At 39.1% G+C, this 21,178-nt stretch overlaps 2 protein-coding genes across 2 annotated transcripts in view; both read right to left on the bottom strand.

Moving 5' to 3' along the window:
* The window catches only part of LOC114567971 (major histocompatibility complex class I-related gene protein-like), a 45,880-nt gene extending 33,247 nt beyond the window's left edge, over positions 1-12,633 (bottom strand). Inside the window, exons 1-3 of the mRNA XM_028597282.1 lie at positions 12,474-12,633; positions 11,994-12,257; positions 11,049-11,327 (exon numbers count right to left, since the gene is read on the bottom strand). Of these exons, the coding sequence (XP_028453083.1) occupies positions 11,049-11,327; positions 11,994-12,257; positions 12,474-12,522 (592 nt within the window). The 5' untranslated portion in view covers positions 12,523-12,633. The remainder of the gene's footprint in view (positions 1-11,048; positions 11,328-11,993; positions 12,258-12,473) is intronic.
* Positions 12,634-16,939: 4,306 nt separating this feature from the next.
* Positions 16,940-21,178, bottom strand: part of LOC114567954 (uncharacterized) — a 90,282-nt gene continuing 86,043 nt past the window's right edge. Inside the window, exons 12-16 of the mRNA XM_028597254.1 lie at positions 20,553-20,686; positions 20,062-20,331; positions 19,094-19,372; positions 17,418-17,720; positions 16,940-17,166 (exon numbers count right to left, since the gene is read on the bottom strand). Of these exons, the coding sequence (XP_028453055.1) occupies positions 16,955-17,166; positions 17,418-17,720; positions 19,094-19,372; positions 20,062-20,331; positions 20,553-20,686 (1,198 nt within the window). The 3' untranslated portion in view covers positions 16,940-16,954. The remainder of the gene's footprint in view (positions 17,167-17,417; positions 17,721-19,093; positions 19,373-20,061; positions 20,332-20,552; positions 20,687-21,178) is intronic.

Raw genomic sequence — 21,178 nt, 5'->3', positions numbered from 1 at the left:
AAAACCCAGGGTTGATGGAAACTAAACTGAAACATAGCTGGCTAGCCACCTAAACCAGCTTCATGGTATAGGCCCCTGGTCAGTTTGTTCCAGTCAGTGTGTTTCACTCATGTACCTGCATTTAGAATCTTCCCGGCGGTCTTTTGTTCCTGTGAGATTTTCGTTGTAAGTCTGTTCCAGCCTCTGCTTTTGTTAACTCCCTTTTCCTAGTTTTTTGCCTGCTCCCCTGGGACTCCCTGCGTTGCTTCTGCCTGCTTCGTTTTTGGATCGCATCGTTTGTTGGCTTTTAAGGTGCTATATGAATGAAATAAAATGAAACTTAAACTTCCCATTTCAGTTTTTTATTTCATTTATATTTAGCTAATTCTCTCTATTTGAGGAAAGTGAAGTTATTTTGATCTTCCACCAAATCCACAATCCATGCAAGAAAATTCTATCTGCTATTGCTGTCACACAAATATCTAATTATTTATATATATATATATATATATATATATATATATATATATATATATATATATATATATATATATATATATATATATTTATTATGTTATTTAGTACTCCCATCGACAGTAATTCCAGGTCATGTCAAACAGTCATTGTTTTTGGTCTCTCTGTAAGCAGAGAAATCCCTGAATGAGAAAATAATTTAATAATTTACAATCTTCATGTCTTTACTCAAGTCTGTTTTGCAGTAACACATCCTGGTAACAGCATGTCGGACCAGATACAATAAAATAAAAACAAGTTCTACTCACATTGTGGAGGGAGTTTGGCTGAAACAAGAAGAGAAGACAAATCATTTCAGTTGTCACAGTTGGAAATTAAAGCTATAGTGTGTAGTTTCTGTCGCCCCCCCCAAGTAATTACAACAAAACTGTCGGCACATCCACACGATACAAGCATTTCATGATCGCACCCCCACCCCTCCTCCACACAGTTGCTAGTAGCCAAGGAGGACACGTTGGATAAAAAACATGATGAACTCTTCAGAAGACGTAATTATCTTCACTCAAGTTTCTGCGCGGGAAAGTCACTGGACGGTACAATCTTCTGAACATAGTCATACTGAGAAATCCAGAGAGAGTTGTGTGGAGCTAATAGTCTTAATTAGCTTTGTAGCAACTCATTTGACAATGGCTTGAATGTAATGGATGTTCAATAATATCAAAACGCTACGCACTAAAGCTGTAACATAAATGATAATGAACATTTGACACCTTTTCCCACTGAATCTGATACTCTTCATTCTCCTACTAACGTTAAATAAGTATATTTTACCCTTCTACTCTTCTACCCTCACCTATTACATTTATCATCATCATCATGCTACAGTCTCTGTTGGTTGCTTGACAATAGTTTGTTTTAACTTTTTAAATTAAAGTAAACAAAGAGAAAATCTTTTAGTTCTTTAGTATCTCACTTTTCTTCTTTTTGTAAAAAATGAATCCAGTGGCAGCGGCAAGGACGATGACAGCAAGAAGAATAGGGACAGCCACTCCAGCAGCGATGAGAATGGTCATGTCAAAATAATTCTCTGTTGAACAAAGAACAACAATGTTTACAACCATATAGACAAAGAAGTATTGAACAGATCTATCTATTTATTAACACCTGTACATACATTACTTATGAACCAATTGCATGTTGGTTTGTCCTGTAACAGGTGGAGTGCATTGGTATAAAGTGCCCATATTATGAAAAGAAATCACTTTTTTGGGGATTTGGGGTGTTATTTTGTGTCTTTGGTGCTTCCACATGCATACAAACACACAAAAAACCAAAAAAATAAAACATCCATGCTGTTGAGTGAGATACGGGTTTCTGAATGTGTCCTGCCTTCAGTCTCCGGGTGAGGTGTTCAAAATCTGCACGGCTGTCCACTAGCTGAAACGAGGGGGCTATAGGGGGCTAACCGTTAGCATGCTAGCGCTAGCATGCTAGCTCATTCTCAATGGCAAAACCAGACCTGCCAATCTTAAAAAACATTTTTGAGTAGCAACTTACTGATTTATTGTCTAAGTTCTGTTTCATGAACACGGCGGCACGCACGCGGAAAAAAAATGTGCCATTACCGCTGTCTTTGATGTCATTTTGGCTTGTTGGGCATCAGTATAGTGTGTCGTTTAGTTCACATGCTTAACAATCACTTCACCTGGTCTTAGGACGTAGTCCTAGCCCAGGTTAATTATGATCTCTATAATAACCTTACCCTCCATAATGTTCCTACAGTAGCCTACAGTCTTATAATAGTCTCTAAAATACTGTAATACTTTTATAGTATGTCCCAAAATACTAGGCCTATAGTAGCCTTCTATAAGATCACTATAATATTATTCCAAAATTGGCCTACTATACAATTCCTAATGCGGCGTATAAAACTTAAAAACTAATCCAAACGCTGCAGCAGGCTAAGACATGTGGTTTTACACTGAAGACGCGTCACGCTGAACCATTGCACTTGATGGAATGTCTTTATTGATCCATTTCACAGACTTAGCAAGAAACAGCACTTACTTGTATTGATGCATTTCATAAGCCGTGCAAAGATACCTCAGACAGTGCAGTAATAAAAGATACCAACGGTGACGGTCAACAGAAAGTTTCTCCACGTGCTCACCCTGCAGCCATCATCCCAACACCTGGTCAAACCCGCACAAGTGAATGCACGCACACACTAATACAGTTACCACACCCCAGTGACACCCACAGTAATCAGCGACGTCACTAAGCGTGTGCACATACACAATAGCGCAAAAAAGGAGGAAAGCTCATAATAAGAATCAAACCCGATGTATGGCTCCTACAATTCCTATAATTCTTTTTCGTGATGGTTTGTACAGCCTCGGCTACAATGAAAAAGTCACGTTTAGCAAACAACACGAACAATATTACAGGGTACCCCCTGGATCCTCCAACTTAAATTCAAGGCTTTTTAAGACCTTTCAATACCATTTGAAATTTAATTCAATGCCAACTTCGTACCCATTCCGAGAAGTATGAGGGGAAAATGTCAAATCTGTATACATTTTAAACCCTAGAAAATAATTATTTACAAGTAGGCTACTTGAATTAAATACATTTTTTTATTTAAATTAAATTATTACATCATATTTAATACAATGTATTGGATCATAATATAATCCAATAAAATAAGATATATTACACTGCATAATAGGCACTTTTACTTTTGGTACTTAAGTATCTTTTGATAATACTTTTGTACTATTACTTAAGGAAGATGTAATACAATAGAAATACAATAGATCTGAGTAAGTCTTCCACCTCTGTAAATCACCAACAGCAGTCGTGCATGAATACCTGCAGCAGTGTTTCAGCGTTTTGCAGCTCTGCTACAGTAGCAGATAACCTTTAACATTACCTTCCAGTCACATGGTCTCTAAACAGTCTGCTCACAGTGAAGTCCTGCACGGATCAACAGATGTTAGAGTCCGGCGGCTGCTCGCTGTTTGTTCTAAGACATTCACCGAGCAGGTTAATGCGCTCACAGATCCAATCTTTGCAGATAATAAGCCGTTAGCCTGTTAGCTTGACCTTTGTCTGAAGACGCCGAGCGGCCAGCCAGGCTCCGACACACAAGACCTTTGTAACAAAATCCAAAACTGAGACGGCTACTGCACGTCAACCGTCAACGAGTGAACTCAAAGCAGTCACCAGATTTTCTCGTAGTTTAAAGTGACAAATCGTATCGCCATATTTTGATATCAAAATGCATATCTACTACACAAAATGCGTACAGGTTGGCAGGTCTGCAAAACAGTGCTACAACACACATTCACCCCTAATCTACAAAATATATTGTATAGAACTACTTACATGTCCCTGTTCTACAGGTATTCTACGCAAAGTTGGACGTGCGCCCTCATTTAGAAGAAGTCTCCCAGCTAGCCTTGTACAGGCCAAAGTTGGAAAACAGCTAGCTAGCTCATGTAATCCTTAGGTAGCTACTGCGCATATGCGACTGCCAAAAAAGATGTTACAGAAGTTGAGATGTCTCACTATGTAGCTAAAACAGAGACCTGACACAGAGTGAAAAGAGGAGCTGCAGCAATGTGCAATGCAACAAGAAGATGGTGTTTTTTAAGAATTAAACCATGTAAACCTATTCTGATGCAATCTCAAATTACAATTATGAACCTGAAAATGAGCATTATATAGCCACTTTAAAAACAAACAAAAAAAATGACTGACTTATTCCATAATAAACCAAAAGACTAAAGCTAATCCAACAAAAACACACTTTTGTTTAGAGCCTCACTTTGGTGAGCGACATATATTTGTACCTGTTGGCCGAACCATCATCATAATGCTGACTCTCGCAGGAACAGAGTAAAACATGGAGGAAGCTGTTGGTTAGCTGTTAACTGCTCTGTGAAATGGTAGAGTTTGCATCAGTCTTAAGACAGCAGTCAACTGTACAAATGTTTCTCTGAAATAAAGGCTGAGGGAGTTAGCCCCCTAACTTGCAGTTCAGGCTTTTTTGTGTGTATGTGGTAGGTAGTATGGCCACAGATATGAAACAGTAGGCTTACACACAGCATCAGAAAGGTGAATAATATATATTTATATATATGAATAAATCATGAACTTCAGGACAACTGAAGTAAACTAAACACATCTTACCGTCACTTCCTATTTCGATATTACACTCTCTGTCCATGGTCTCTATTCTCTTTAGCTCGTCTGAAGAGAGAGGGAGAGAGAGAGAGAGAGAGAGAGAGAGAGAGAGAGAGAGAGAGAGAGAGAGAGAGAGAGAGGGGGAGAGAGGGAGATGAGAAAGGTCAAACGTGAATGGAAAGAAAACAACGGAAAAAGACAAAGAAAAATTGAAAAAGGTAATTGGACAGCTGAAGCTGAGAGAATGTCATTAGTAGTTTGCAGGTATTTGGTCATGAATCAAATTGCTGGATAAACAGAAGGATTTCACCTGATGATCGTTGAAGTGAAGTTGAAGTGTATGTATGATAAAAATGACAGACCTCTACATGCTTTGTAAGTAGGAAAACTTGCAAAATCGTCAGGCAGAACAAGTATTTGATACACTGCCGATTATGCAGGTTTTCCTACTTAGAAAGCATGTAGAGGTCTGTAATTTTTATCATCAAGGTGAGGGATCAGCCCAGAACTACACGGCAGGACCTGGTCAATGACTTGAAGAGAGCTGGGACCACAGTCTCAAAGAAAACCATTAGTAACACACTACGCCGTCATGGATTAAAATCCTGCAGCACACACAAGGTCCCCCTGCTCAAGCCAGCGCATGTCCAGGCCCGTCTGAAGTTTGCCAATGACCATCTGGATGATCGAGAGGAGGAATGGGAGAAAGTCATGTGGCCTGATGAGACAAAAACAGAGCTTTTTGGTCTAAACTCCACTCGCCGTGTTTGGAGGAAGAAGAGGGATGAGTACAACCCCAAGAATGTCCCAAAATACTAGGCCTATATAGTAGCCTTCTATGAAATTACTATAATATTGTTCCAAAATTGGCCTACTATACGATTCCTATAATTCTTTTTCGTGATGGTTTGTACAGCCTCGGCTACAATGAAAAAGTCACGTTTAGCAAACAAACACAAACAATATTACAGGGTACCCCCAGGATCATCCAACTTAAATTTAAGGCTTTCTAAGACCTTTTAATACCATTTGAAATTAAATTCAATGCCAACTTCGTACCCATTCCGACAGAAGTATGAGGGGAAAATGTCAAATCTGTATACATTTTAAACCCTAGAAAGTAATTATTTACAAGTAGGCTACTGGAATTAAATACATTTTTTTATTTAAATTAAATTATTACATCATATTTAATACAATGTATTGGATCATAATATAATCCAATAAAATAAGATATATTACACTGCATAATAGGCACTTTTACTTTTGGTACTTAAGTATCTTTTGATAATACTTTTGTACTATTACTTAAGGAAGATGTTGAATGCAGGACTTGTAACTGACAAGTAATTTGAAACTCTGCAACACAGTTTTTTCTACTTTTACTGAAATACAATAGATCTGAGTAAGTCTTCCACCTCTGTAAATCACCAACAGCAGTCGTGCATGAATACCTGCAGCAGTGTTTCAGCGTTTTGCAGCTCTGCTACAGTAGCAGATAACCTTTAACGTTACCTTCCAGTCACATGGTCTCTAAACAGTCTGCTCACAGTGAAGTCCTTCACGGATCAACAGATGTTAGAGTCGGGCGGCTGCTCGCTGTTTGTTCTAAGACATTCACCGAGCAGGTTAATGCGCTCACAGATCCAATCTTTGCAGATAATAAGCCGTTAGCCTGTTAGCTTGACCTTTGTCTGAAGACGCCGAGCGGCCAGCCAGGCTCCGACACACAAGACCTTTGTAACAAAATCCAAAACTGAGACGGCTACTGCACGTCAACCGTCAACGAGTGAACTCAAAGCAGTCACCTGATTTTCTCGTAGTTTAAAGTGACAAATCGTATCGCCATATTTTGTTTAGTTGTGAAGTTGAGATGTCTCACTATGTAGCTAAAACAGAGACCTGACACAGAGTGAAAAGAGGAGCTGCAGCAATGTTCAATGCAACAAAAAGATGGTGTTTTTTAAGAATTAAACCATGTAAACCTATTCTGATGCAATCTCAAATTACAATTATGAACCTGAAAATGAGCATTATATAGCCACTTTAAAAACAAAAAAATGACTGACTTATTCCATAATAAACCAAAAGACTAAAGCTAATCCAACAAAAACACACTTTTGTTTAGAGCCTCACTTTGGTGAGCGACATATATTTGTACCTGTTGGCCGAACCATCATCATAATGCTGACTCTCGCAGGAACAGAGTAAAACATGGAGGAAGCTGTTGGTTAGCTGTTAACTGCTCTGTGAAATGGTAGAGTTTGTATCAGTCTTAAGACAGCAGTCAACTGTACAAATATGTCTCTGAAATAAAGGCTGAGGGAGCTAGCCCCTTAACTTGCAGTTCAGACTTTTTTGTGTGTATGTGGTAGTATGGCCACAGATATGAAACAGTAGGCTTACACACAGCATCAGAAAGGTGACAAATATATATTTATATATATGAATAAATCATGAACTTCAGGACAACTGAAGTAAACTAAACACATCTTACCGTCACTTCCTATTTCGATTTTACGCTCTCTGTCCATGGTCTCTCTTCTCTTTAGCTCGTCTGGAGAGAGAGGGAGAGAGAGAGAGAGAGAGAGAGAGAGAGGGAGGGAGGGAGATGAGAAAGGTCAAACGTGAATGGAAAGAAAACAACGGAAAAAGACAAAGAAAAATTGAAAAAGGTAATTGGACAGCTGAAGCTGAGAGAATGTCATTAGTAGTTTGCAGGTATTTGGTCATGAATCAAATTGCTGGATAAACAGAAGGATTTCACCTGATGATCGTTGAAGTGAAGTTGAAGTGTATGTATGATAAAAATGACAGACCTCTACATGCTTTGTAAGTAGGAAAACTTGCAAAATCGTCAGGGAGAACAAGTATTTGATACACTGCCGATTTTGCAGGTTTTCCTACTTACAAAGCATGTAGAGGTCTGTAATTTTAGCCTGTTAGCCTGTTAGCTTGACCTTTGTCTGAAGACGCCGAGCGGCCAGCCAGGCTCCGACACGCAAGACCTTTGTAACAAAATCCAAAACTGAGACGGCTACTGCACGTCAACCGTCATCGAGTGAACTCAAAGCAGTCACCTGATTTTCTCGTAGTTTAAAGTGACAAATCGTATCGCCATATTTTGATGTCAAAATGCATATCTACTACGCAAAATGCGTACAGATTGGCAGGTCTGCAAAACACTGCTACAACACACATTCACCCTAATCTACAAAATATATTGTATAGAACTACTTACATGTCCCTGTTCTGCAGGTATTCTACGCAAAGTTGGACGTGCGCCCTCATTTAGAAGAAGTCTCCCAGCTAGCCTTGTACAGGCCAAAGTTGGAGAAACAGCTAGCTAGCTCATGTAATCCTTAGGTAGCTACTGCGATGATGTCCAAAAAGATGTTACAGAAGTTGAGATGTCTCACTATGTAGCTAAAACAGAGACCTGACACAGAGTGAAAAGAGGAGCTGCAGCAATGTTCAATGCAACAAAAAGATGGTGTTTTTTAAGAATTAAACCATGTACACCTATTCTGATGCAATCTCAAATTACAATTATGAACCTGAAAATGAGCATAATATAGCCACTTTAAAAACAAACTAAAAAATGACTGACTTATTCCATAATAAACCAAAAGACTAAAGCTAATCCAACAAAAACACACTTTTGTTTAGAGCCTCACTTTGGTGAGTGACATATATTTGTACCTGTTGGCCGAACCATCATGATAGTGCTGACTCTCGCAGGAACAGAGTAAAACATGGAGGAAGCTGTTGGTTAGCTGTTAACTGCTCTGTGAAATGGTAGAGTTTGTATCAGTCTTAAGACAGCAGTCAACTCTACAAATGTTTCTCTGAAATAAAGGCTGAGGGAGTTAGCCCGCTAACTGGCAGTTCAGGCTTTTTTGTGTGTATGTGGTAGTATGGCCACAGATATGAAACAGTAGGCTTACACACAGCATCAGAAAGGTGACAAATATATATTTATATATATGAATAAATCATGAACTTCAGGACAACTGAAGTAAACTAAACACATCTTACCGTCACTTCCTATTTTGGTATCATGCTCTCTGGCCATGGGCTCTCTTCCCTCCAGCTTGTCTGGAGAGAGTCTGAGAGAGAGAGAGAGAGAGAGAGAGAGAGAGAGAGAGAGAGAGAGAGAGAGAGAGAGAGAGAGAGAGAGAGAGATGAGAAAGGTCAAACGTTAATGGAAAGAAAACAACGGAAAAAGACAAAGAAAAATGGTAAAAAAGGTAATTGGACAGCTGAAGCTGAGAGAATGTCATTAGTAGTTTGCAGGTATTTGGTAATGAATCAAATTGCTGGATAAACAGAAGGATTTCACCTGATGATCGTTGAAGTGAAGTTGAAGTGTATGTATGATAAAAATGACAGACCTCTACATGCTTTGTAAGTAGGAAAACTTGCAAAATCGTCAGGGAGAACAAGTATTTGATACACTGCCGATTTTGCAGGTTTTCCTACTTACAAAGCAACGCTGTAACGCTGTCTGACGGTTCCAGCATTAGCTTAGCCCAGCACAGATCCTGCAGGTAACTGGTTCCAACTAGCCTACTGCTCCAAATTGTAACAAAAGTGACAAAATAACACCAACATGTTCCTATTTACATGTTGTGATTTGTAGAAGTCATTAGTGTACAAAAAAAAACAACGTAACATGAGACACAGCCATCTTCTAACAGTAAACAAACTGGGAACTATATTCTCAGACAGGCTTGCTGCGAGCATATCACTCCGCCCAAGTACTATATTCTTCCACCTGAGAATATAGTTCCTGGTTTGTTTACGGTTAGAAGACGGCTGTGTCTCTGTTACGTTGTTTTTTGCACACGCTGTGACTCTACAAATCACAACATGTAAATAGGAACATGTTGGAGTTATTTTGTCACTTTTTCGGAGCAGTAGGATTACTGGAACCATTCACCTGCATGTTCTGTGATGGGCTGATGTTGCTGAAGCCGTCAGACAGCCTTACAGCACGCACGGAGATGAGAAGGGTATGTATGGACTTGTCTTACTCTGGGGGTTACGGTGAATAAGCTAAATTCCCAATAAGTCGGCGTGTTCCTTTAACAGAAGGTGTGAAAGCCTGGCTTTCCCTCCTACGTACTTATGCTCAATTTTTATTTCCCTTCAATACTATGTCTGGGTTCGAAGTCTTGGGTTTTCTCCAGCCAAATTTTTGGCGGACCAAATCAGCGAACAGAGTTAGTGGCTGAGAATGATGACGTTGAGGCCGTGCGCTAGAGTTGCGGCGGAGAAAGATGGGAGCGAAGCCATTCAGTCCATTGTGGCAACACTGCCGAATATCCAGAAGTTAAAGCCCAAGCAAGAATAATCTTTGCTGAGTTTTGTTGGTGGCCATGATGTTGTGGCATGGAAAAGTGGAAAAGTTTGATTTTCCAACTCGCTCCGTTAGTGGTGAAGGAGTTGGCTAAGACTAACGCTCGCCATTAGCAATGCTAATGCTAAATTTAAGCCTTGACGGTCTCCCCCCTTGTTGCACATGTGCATAACATACGTAACGACCAAACGTTAGCGATTGGTTATGGCAAATCCAAAGGGGCTCTGGGCAGATTCAATAGTTTTAAACTTCAACAAAGTACCCGCCTTCAAGGAAGTTGTCAATGGAGAGAGGCCAGACTCTCTGTACAAATGAAATGTACGAGAGTCTGGTAGGACCAGGCATTGAAAATTCTTCCAAGTAAAATAAATAAGTAAATAAACATCAAAAAACAACACTAAGAGTTTAAAGCCATGCTAGCAGCTCTGAGGTTGTTCTGATGTACAGCGACGCTTTGAGCTAATTTTAGCAGCATGTTGATGTTTGGCAGGTTATAATCTCAGTTCTACATGTTAGCATTCTAATATTTCCTCATTAGTGCTAAACCTAAAGTACAGCTGAGGCTGAGAGAATGTCATTAGTTTTGCAGGTATTTGGTCATAAATCAAATGTCTGGATAAACAGAAGGATTTGACCTGATGATGGCGTTAGCTGAAAAGTCAGAGGTTCAAAGTTTTTACAATTGATTCTCTGGGGACCATGAATATATGTACAGTATTTTACAGCCATCCAATCAGTCTGTAACAAGCTGAAGGACAAACGGACCAACTGACAGACCACCTGTCAATGCAGTTAAACTTACTCACCGTATGCTAACTGTACACTGGCTATCATTGGCTATTGATAGAAAGTAATGTCAGAGCACTCTAACTTGTCAGTCTCTACTGATTGAGGAGGGCTAGATCAAATCTTACCACCACAGAAAACAGCCAAAAAGAAGGTGATGTCAGACTGATTGGAGTGATAATAAAATGGCAGTTCAGTCTGAGCAGACTGTATGAACATTGTTGTGTTCATGAAACTACATCAGGAAATGTGATTCTACCTTTTCTCAGCAGAGAGCTCTTTCTGTAGTCCACATACATCTTCAGCCACTCAGGACAAATCTGAGTGAGGAGAATCTCATTATGTTTTATTCTAGATTCGTCAGCATCCCATCTTTGTTTGATGATGACAGCCTGTGGTTTTGCAGCGATCCATGTCGATGTCTTCAGGTCGAATACTAGGAAGTCTTCTCCATCATAACCAAACTGAATAAAACCATTGACCTCTCCAGTCTCATCGTCCCACTCACAGCCACTCATCCTCTGGAGAATGTGGACACCTGAGAGACAGAGACTGGAATTATAATAATGCATAAAACTACTACTACTACTACTACTACTACTACCACTACCAACAACAACAACAATAATAATAATAATAGACAGTCACTGCCTCATCGTTATTGCACAACTTTTACTTCTTGGATTACAACAACAGGACAAAGTGGGTCAGCTGCAGTTTTTAGAGTCAGTTAGTTGCTCTCCACCGACTGCAAAATTACAGTTTTGTAGTACTGATCTAAAAGCTAATTGTCTCAGATGTTTGACCACAAACATGATCTGTTTTAAAAACTCTTCATTTCATAATTAATTACTGAGTATATGATGAAAACCTCAAGAATTAGACAGGCTGATAAATTTAATTTGAAATATTCCAGATACAGTATCAAATCTTAGTTATTTCATATTTTTAGAATTATACGGTAACAAAATGTACAACGACAAGTAGGCATTTCAATTCTTAAAAGCAAACCTGTACAGACAGATGTTAGAGCCCTCAGTCTCATTATCTGACAGGTCAATGAAGGAAATAAAGGATGTCTTGTATTACTGATTTTCCTCTTCCTGTGTATGTGAAGATATTGTGACTAGTGGAAATGAGTTTGGGTCACTTTAATATACAATTTAACAAACAAACAGTTTAGCAGTAAATAGTGAAATATTACCTCCAGTTTGGTTGAAGCTCTGCGTCATATCATTCATCCAGTCTTTGAAAAAGTCAGGCTGATCCTCAAAACACTCTTTAGTGTACATTTTCCAATGCTGACCATTGTTTTTTAAAAATGTTTTCACCAAGTTTCGTTCTAGTATCTTTTTCTTGCCGTTGCAGTAACCCACCAGAACTTCATCCACCACTGCAGCAACCACACACTCGGACATGTTTGGGACTCCAGAAGATCCAGTGAAGAAAAACTTGAGTGAGTGTTTCACTGCAGGACAAACAAGTTTTATACATTCATTATAAATAGACGCATATAATTATTTTATCATAAATATGATGGCAGTATGATTCAGTTCATCTAAAACATGATAGTCTGGAGGTGAAGTTAAAGTGAAACTAAACTCCAGCTGTGTTCCAGAGCTCCACAGAAACTAAACACAGCGCTGAGTTCAAAGTAAAGTAAAGATTTAAAATGTGATCTTACCTGGAGATGAGACGTGACAGAAGAGAAGCAACAACAGGAACTTTTTCATCTTGTTTTGATAAAGACGTGTCTGAGGACCGAGCTGGTTCTGTTCTGTATTCTGTGTTTTTTCTCCGAGGAGGGAGGGTCTCTGGTCTGATGAGAGTTGGGCGGGTGTTACATCACCGCGCGGTGCTCCTGAAAATGTTCCGTTAGGTTTGCCAGTTCTGAAAGTTTTGCAGTTAAACTTTGTGATCGGCACATCACTGGGATAAGAAGAGAGGAGAATAACTGAGACACGTGGTATAGAAATCAGACTTTAACGTTATTGGTTACTTAAGTTTCCGAATTCACACATATAGTAATGGGAGGGGATTTTAATGTGATTCTGAATCCTCTGGTAGACAGATGGCCACATGCCTGCACTAATAGCCTAGTATACTAGGAACACTTCCTTGAAGCTTTTTATGGAACAATTTGATTTAATGGATGTATGAGGGTAAAGTTCCCAGCCTACAGTCATGTTCACTTGTGATAATATAAACGCCACTGGGGCTCCAGAAAATGTTCCGTTCAGTTTGACAGTTCTGAAAGTTTTGCAGTTAAACTTTGTGGGATCACTGGGATAAGAAGAGAGAATATTTGAGAAACATGGCGATGCACAATAGAAAAACGATCATAAGTCTGAGAACTTTTGCCCCTGATACCAAATAATAATGAAGGAAATAATAGGCTAATTTAATAAGTAGACACAGTGACACTGGGCCTAAACTACATTAATATGACGTGTCAGCAAAAACATTTTACATGTAGGCTTGTTGGACAATGAATTAAGCATTTGAATTAAAAAGGCTAAATGTATTTTTTTTATATATAATATATTGCACAACGTCTATATTTTATACAGCACTTCTGAACAAAAGAAGACTATTTAGTTAGATCAGAGAGAGGTGTGGTAGAGCTTTGGCTTCAGTCTTCATCAGGGCTGCTCTAAGTCTGGACAGTCACCAGATGGCACTGTGCTGCTGAGTTTGAAGCCCCAAAGCTTCTCTGTTATTCTGCTTCTTCTGTTCCAATGCAGAGAAATAAAAGACTGTAGGCTAGAAGCTCTCTTTGCTGAAGATAAAGTTCAACCAGTAACCACTAATTACCTCCACATGGAGTGTATGTCAACACAGACATATTAGTTCTACTTGCTTGATTGTTAAGAGAAAAATAAAGCCTTAACGATCTATTTTCTTTAAGACCTTTATTTAAAAAGGCCTGATTTATACAGTAGGCCTACAAACCATTCATAATAGCATATCATTCTAAAAGCACCTTTTATGTGAACAAGAGAGCAAGTAGACAATGTGCAGAAAGCATTATAAACCTTCATGTCTGGAACAGGCTGACTGCTTGGACTGTGGTATTGCTGCTGGTAGCACCATAGCAGTCAAATTACTTACAGAAGGACCCCAAAGTACTTAGTATGCAACTCCATTGTATAGGCCTACTGGCTTACTGTGTACTTCTACTTCAGAGGAAAACATTGTCCTACTAAAGAAAGAGAAATGTTAGTGGTTATATGTTGCAGATTTCGATTTTACTCTCAAAATAGGCCTATCCAAATGTGGATTCATCTCAGACATTTGCCTGACTGACTCATGGGGTGGGGGGTGGGGGTGGGGGTGGCTGCCATCCGCCACAATCCGGCCCGTTATGAGAGCCAATCAGCAGAAGTCTGCATCAACCACCAGAACCGGACCGAGTAGGATACAGAGATGGAATGGGAGTGTGTGAACTTGAGAGAGAAGAGGCAAGTTTTTCTTTTAATTAGGCTAGATACTAGATTTAGTGTCTTCTTTTTCATCAACAATATTCCATGTTGATATCTCCAGTCAGCGTTTAATGTCGGGCCGCTGTAGTCATCATTATCGTTAAGGGGATTTAAGACTTCAGCAGAGGTAAGAATATCCCAACAGGCTCAGTGGTTTAGTGGCTTAATGTTAAAGAGCAACATTAAAAAAAATTAGACACGTGAACAATGTTACTAATTAATTAATGTTAGGCTATGTGTAATAAGTGCTATAACAAGCTTGGATTACCTCTACCCTTGTGTATGTCAGAGCATTTGCACAGCTGATTTTGTCCTTCCTGTATAGTTTGTGTCTTTACATAAAAACTAAATATCTATATAATAACAAAAGGAATTAAGCAGCAGTGCAAACAAATCATGTTTTAATAACAGTTATGTTTATATAAAGCTACCATCGTCTTATCTTTGTCACTTTTTTTTTTTTTTTTTTTTTACAGCTGTGACATTTGTTTTGCTTTTAGTTTCAGGCAGCATGTTTAACTAAAGGTGTTAATACATCACATCACAGCATCTAACAAGACGTCACAGGGTGCAGGGTGGTGTGTTAGCCAATCATGTTTCTGGATTCAGTTTCTCCGAGAGCTCAACGCTGTTGACAGGAGCTGGAAGGTCAGAAACACACTTAGTTGGCCTCCTTATCCTGCACTGACCTTAGCTCTCTAAAAACTTCACTTACACAATTATCATTAAAAAGCCTTTTTAATCTACAGCAAGGTTCAGATCAGTAGCCTACTTACTGTACCAGGTTGAGGGCGATTGGCTGAAATGAAAATAAATATTTCACTTGTCAAAGTTACTTTTGTTCTCATCCTCTGTTTATTTAACATTTACGCACACTGCTGAATATCTGCTATAAACAGATATCAATTGTAGGCCTACTCTGAGCAATAAAGATCCGTCTAAAATAAATACAAGTTACATAAGTTTCACAGTCTGGACAGAGCATCAGCTCCTTTGAGTCTCTCACCTTTCTTCTTTTTGGAAACAGCAAATCCAATAGCAGCAATGAAAACAGCAGCAACCACAACAACAACCAGTGCAGCAGTGATCAGAGGTCTGGGGGCTATTGCACTAAAGTAGAATGAAGAAATCCAGGAGAACTGAAAAAGCGCAGCTTGACTTAGTGTGATCTGCATTGCGGCTTAATCAGTTGCACGTTTGCCGAGCCAGGATGAGAAGGTGAAACTGTTACGAGGCAGTCAGAACAGACCCAAATGGGGGGTGGGGGGGAGAAACACAGGAGACCCAGAGAGGCAGGGCCAACAGAGAAACAGACAGTGGAAAAATAGGAACTAGAAAAAAAACTCACAGCCAACCATCACAGAAACTATGTCAAGCCAGGTGTAGATAGTTGGGATAAGTGCACGTTCACGGCTTTCTTCATGTGCTAAATGTGCTGGTTTTACTGTAAAGTGTCTTTTGAGTCGCCTACCATAGTAAAAGGAGTCTCCAGGATCTGGACCTTGGTATGGAAAATTAAGAAGGAAACACTGAGGAAACTGGATCTAGAGATACACAAACTAGAAAAAGTAGTAAGTGACTTCAATCCACACTGTAGCATATCTGTAAAACAATGTATTAATCAGGTTTGGTTTTTTCTCTCCAAGCTCCAAGCTGACAAATCACAGCACCAAAATAAAAAGATTAAGAAACATTGTGGTGTTCCCTGTGTGATGAATGTACACAACACTACATTATGTAGGCAAAGTTATTGGTTCAGTGATGTGAGACTAAAATTGAGAAGTTATGAAACCAAAGTAAGCTACTATAATATCTAATAAAAAAAACATTAGGCCTATTAAGAAGTAACAAAACTATCCTTTATTAGAGAAAGACAAGACAATGAAATCAGTCATCTGAAATAATTAATGTATTTGTCTCTGAGCAGTCACCATTAATGTCATCTGGGAATATAGCTGCATTGTCCCACTCCATCTCTGGTGCCAGTGCAGGACCCCTTTCCTTCTTCAGACAGGCAATATTATGTAGGACAGTGCAGGCTACAGTGATGTCACAGGCCCTGTCTGGGGCGACCCTCAGGTGGTGGAGACTGAAAACAGGACTTGAGAAGGCCAAACGCCATCTCAATTCAGGTCCTTGTTCTTCCATGGGCAAGATTGTATCCTTGCTGTGCTGCTGTCTGAGGGTCTGCAAGAGGAGCCTATAGTCACTGGGAAATTATACTGGACCTAAAAACTCAGGAGTCATGGACAGACCCAGGCCACTCAGCCTCTACATTACTGAAGATACAGGCAGCATCACAGATCATCTGAAACAATGCGATGTTGCCTGTTCAGTATACATTTAATGCACAGAATACATTTTGGCTAGTTGACCGTAACTAAGTTCTTAGAGTGAAGCTGAATATTTCAACCATTTATCCACTAACGTTTCTTTTAGCTTACTATTTCCAACATGTATCCAGTACATTACTTATAACTAATCATTTGAAGTGTTTAGCCATTACTTTTAGATATCTGTTTTAAACTTTAAACTGTGCTAGCTTGCTAACTAGTTTTCTCTTATCTAATTGCAACATGTGGTGTTGTTGTCTTAATGTTAATATCTGGATGTATTCTTTTTTTATCAAATCATAATTTGTAAATGTATAAATTACAGCAGTAGAGCTCTACAATCTTTCCACCTACCCCCTGGAAACAGCAGAGGTCCCGTCCACATACCCCAGGTTGGGAATCACTATCTTAGTGTATACAGGGAACACACTTACAAACAGGACAAGTTTGAGTGTCTCACCTTTCTTCTTTCTGTAAACTAGGACTCCGATCACAGCGAGGAGGACGAGAGCCAGAACAACCACTGCAGCCATGATGGGGATGGTCATGTTAGTGGGCTTCTCTGTTGAGCAGAAAACAACAAAAAATAGTCCCAACCTGAACAGATGAAGCAGGTTAGAAGAGAAGAACATCCATTTATCAACCAGACCACAATCCTGTATAATATATATATTTGTCTTATTTTTGTTGTTAAATGTAATTTTGAAACCTTAATATTTAAAAATGGTATAAAAATATTAGATGAATCAACTACAGGACTGTTAGAGTAAACTAAATGTGTGTTTCCTTCCTCACTTCCTATTCCAGTCTTACCTCTGTTGGTCCTGATCTCTGCTTTGTCCAGTTTGGTGATGATGTCGTCCTCCACACCAGAGAGATGAAACACACAGTCGTACCTCCTCCAGTCTTCAGCTGGGACTGATGAAAGGTCCAGGTCAACACTCATCTGGAAGGATCCATCGTGGTTGGGGAGGATCTCTCCGAGGTCCACGTCCTCATGAAGCTCCTCTCCATCTTTCCTCCAGAACATCATGGCTCTGTCAGGGTAGAAACCTGTAGCGTGGCAGCTGACTGGAGAGGAGGGAGACTTCTGGAGGAGAGACACTGAGGGAAGATCTGCACAGACAGACAGACACAAAGAGAGAGAATACACACTAATCAACTCAAAAAATAGAGCCAGAACTACTTGTGTTCAAAACCTCCATAGGGTACCTTTAAGTGTAATGTAACCCAGATAAGTTCATAAGATTAGTACACAGCCTATTTTCTTAAATTATCATGAAATTGACTATTACCATCAAGAGTTATACCCTTAAACAATATTGTGAACTATAAAAACATATGAAAGTGCTCCATAACAACTCATCAGTTACATGACCTCCATATCGTTTGTAGGCCTATATTGACAGACACCACCACCACTAAAGAAACTCACTACAGACACAAAAGAAGGATCTGACATTTTCTTTATAGTCTACAGCAAAGCAACAAGTGTAAAGGGTATTTCTACTTTGAAACACTGACACTCACTATGCCCTGGCTATCACAAGCTAAGTTTCCATCCACTTGTCAATCGAATTATCTGAAGTTCGGTAAATAAACGCATGCGAATAAAGCTGGTGAAAGTGTGTTTCCATCCAACAGCTTTAAAGCGAGTAAAAACCTGTGCGTAATGACGTCACATGCTGTTTTGCGATTAAATTGGTATATCAAATTGATTAAATTAAAAAATCTCATATCTCGTCTCCTCGTTTGTCCACTTACATCTGTTTTTGTTTTGCAAACAGAGCGGAAATACTGGGCGGAAATTAACTGAAACTTCTTCTTCTTCGTTTTATTGCGGGTTGCAACCATAAAATGACCTAAAACTTAATCGCAATTAATTATTTATTCGGCAAATAACGTTTCCATCAGCGTTTATCGCATAAGCCGTATATCGATCAAGAGAAAATCCGATGAGACCGAACGTATTTTCTCTGAGTCGATATTCATGAAATTCAATCGGATTTTACTGTTTCCATAAGGCATTTTTCATTCGATATCACTTAATTCGGATAAAAACAGGTCGATGGAAACATAGCTACAGTCTCAGAATTGATGGAATGTGATGTCAGACTGACAGTGATAATACAATGGCAGTTCAGTCTGAGCAGACTTCATGTTGTTGAATATATGTACAGTATTTTACAGCCATCCAGTCAGTCTGTAACAAGCTGAAGGACAAACGGACCAACTGACAGACCACCTGTCAATGCAGTTAAACTTACTCACCGTATGCTAACTGTGCACTGGCTATCATTGGCTATTGATAGAAAGTAATGTCAGAGCACTCTAACTTGTCAGTCTCTACTGATTGAGGAGGGCTAGATCAAATCTTACCACCACAGAAAACAGCCAAAAAGAAGGTGATGTCAGACTGGTAATACAATGACAGTTCAGTTTGAGCTGACTGTACAAACGTGAAACTACATCAGGAAATGTGTTTCTACCTTTTATCAGCAGAGAGCTCTTGCCGTAGTCCAAATACATCTTCAGCCATTGAAGATACATCTCAGTGAGGAGAATCTCAATGTATTTTATTCTAGATATCTCAGCATCCCATCTATGTTTGGTGATGACAGCTTGTGGTTTCGGAGCGATCCATGTCGATGTCTTCAGGTCGAATGCTATGAAGTCTTCTCCATTATAACCAAACTGATTAAAACCATTGACCTCTCCAGTCTCATCGTCCCACTCACAGCCTTCCATCCTCTGGAGAATGTGGACACCTGAGAGACAGAGACTGGAATTATAATAATAATAATAATACAACGATGACGACAACTACCACTACTACTAACAATAATAATAGTGTCACTGCCTCATCGTTATTGCACAACTTTTACTTCTTGCATTACAACAACAGGACAAAATGGGTCAGCTGCAGTTTTTAGAGTCAGTTAGTTGCTCTCCACCGACTGCAAAACTCCAGTGCATGATGGGAAACAGCCGGGTTTCCCCTGATCTAAAAGCTCATTGTCTCAGATGTTTGACCACAAATATTACGGGTTACAAAAATCTTATTTCATATTTAATTACTAATAAAAACTTTGAATTTATTAGTCTGATTTTGAACGATTAAAGTTTTCTTTGTTAACAGAATATTTATTCTTTACATGACGAAAATGTTAAGCCTAGACAGGCTGGTAAAGTTAATCCCAAATATTCCAGTATTACATCTTAGTTATTTTAAGAATCATACAGACAGATGTTAGAGCCCTCAGTCTCGTTATTTGACAGGTCAATGAACGAAATAAAGGATGTCTTGATTTTCCTCTTCCTGTGTATGTGAAGATATTTTGACTACTGTATGTATTGAGGTTTTGAATTTCATTATCTCAAAGTGGAAATGAGTTTGGGTCACTTTAATATATAATTAAGATGTACAACAGTTTAGCAGTAAATAGTGAAATATTACCTCCAGTTTGGTTTAAGCACTGCTTCATGTCATTAATCCAGGCTTTGAATAAGTTAGGCAGCCTCTCAAAACACTCTGCAGTGTACCTTTCCCGATGCTGAGGATTGTTTTCAAAAAATGTTTTCACCCAGTCCTGTTTTGGTTCTACTATCTTTTTGTTGGTGTCGCAGTAAGCCACCAGAACTTCATCCACCGCTGCAGCACCCACAAACTCGGACAAGTTTGGGACTCCAGAAGATGCCATGAAGAAAAACTTGAGTGAGTGTTTCACTGAGGGACAGAAAAGGTTTATAGATTCAGTATAAATAGACACATATCATTATTTTATCATAAATATGATGGCCCAATTAATATGATTCAGTTACTTAAAACATGATAGTCTTGAGGTGAAGTTAAAGTGAAACTAAACTCCAGCTGTGTTCCAGAGCTCCACAGAAACTAAACACAGAGCTGAGTTCAAAGTAAAGTAAAGATTTAAAATGTGATCTTACCTGGAGATGAGACGTGACAGAAGAGAAGCAACAACAGGAACTTTTTCATCTTGTTTTGATAAAGACGTGTCTGAGGACCGAGCTGGTTCTGTTCTGTATTCTGTGTTTTTTTCTTTGAAGAGGGAGTGTCTGTTCTGATGAGAGATGGGCGGAGGATACAAAAGTTGGGAAACTTGTTTCACGCCTGTGATCCAACAAATTGTGCCAAATGAAGAATACCACGTGACTCTGACATCATCACTGGTGTTTCAGGACATTTTTCATTTGGTTTGACAGTTTGTAAAGTTTTGCAGTTAAACGTTGTGACCGGCACATTAGTGGGATAAGAAGAGAGGAGAATAATTGAGAAACATGGCGTTGTACTTTAGAAAGACATTATTAAGTCTGATACTAGGGGCATAAATCACATTTTATGATACTATATATCGATTATTTGGACGATACAATATTTACTGACATCACAAAATCTGCCACGATACAATGTTGATCTGATTCAATTCAGGGGCCTGCGACCAATACCAGACGATACCATCAACCTATTCAACACAATCACTTTGATTTATATCAACTCACAGAAAGCAACTAAAATATGATCTGACAATTTCATTATGAAGCTCTTCTAGATA

The sequence above is a fragment of the Perca flavescens genome, chromosome 14, assembly GCF_004354835.1.
Source record: "Perca flavescens isolate YP-PL-M2 chromosome 14, PFLA_1.0, whole genome shotgun sequence".
Lineage (NCBI taxonomy): Eukaryota > Metazoa > Chordata > Actinopteri > Perciformes > Percidae > Perca > Perca flavescens.
The sequence above is the reverse complement of the archived record's forward strand: the minus strand, read 5'-3'. Positions and strand labels throughout refer to the sequence as shown.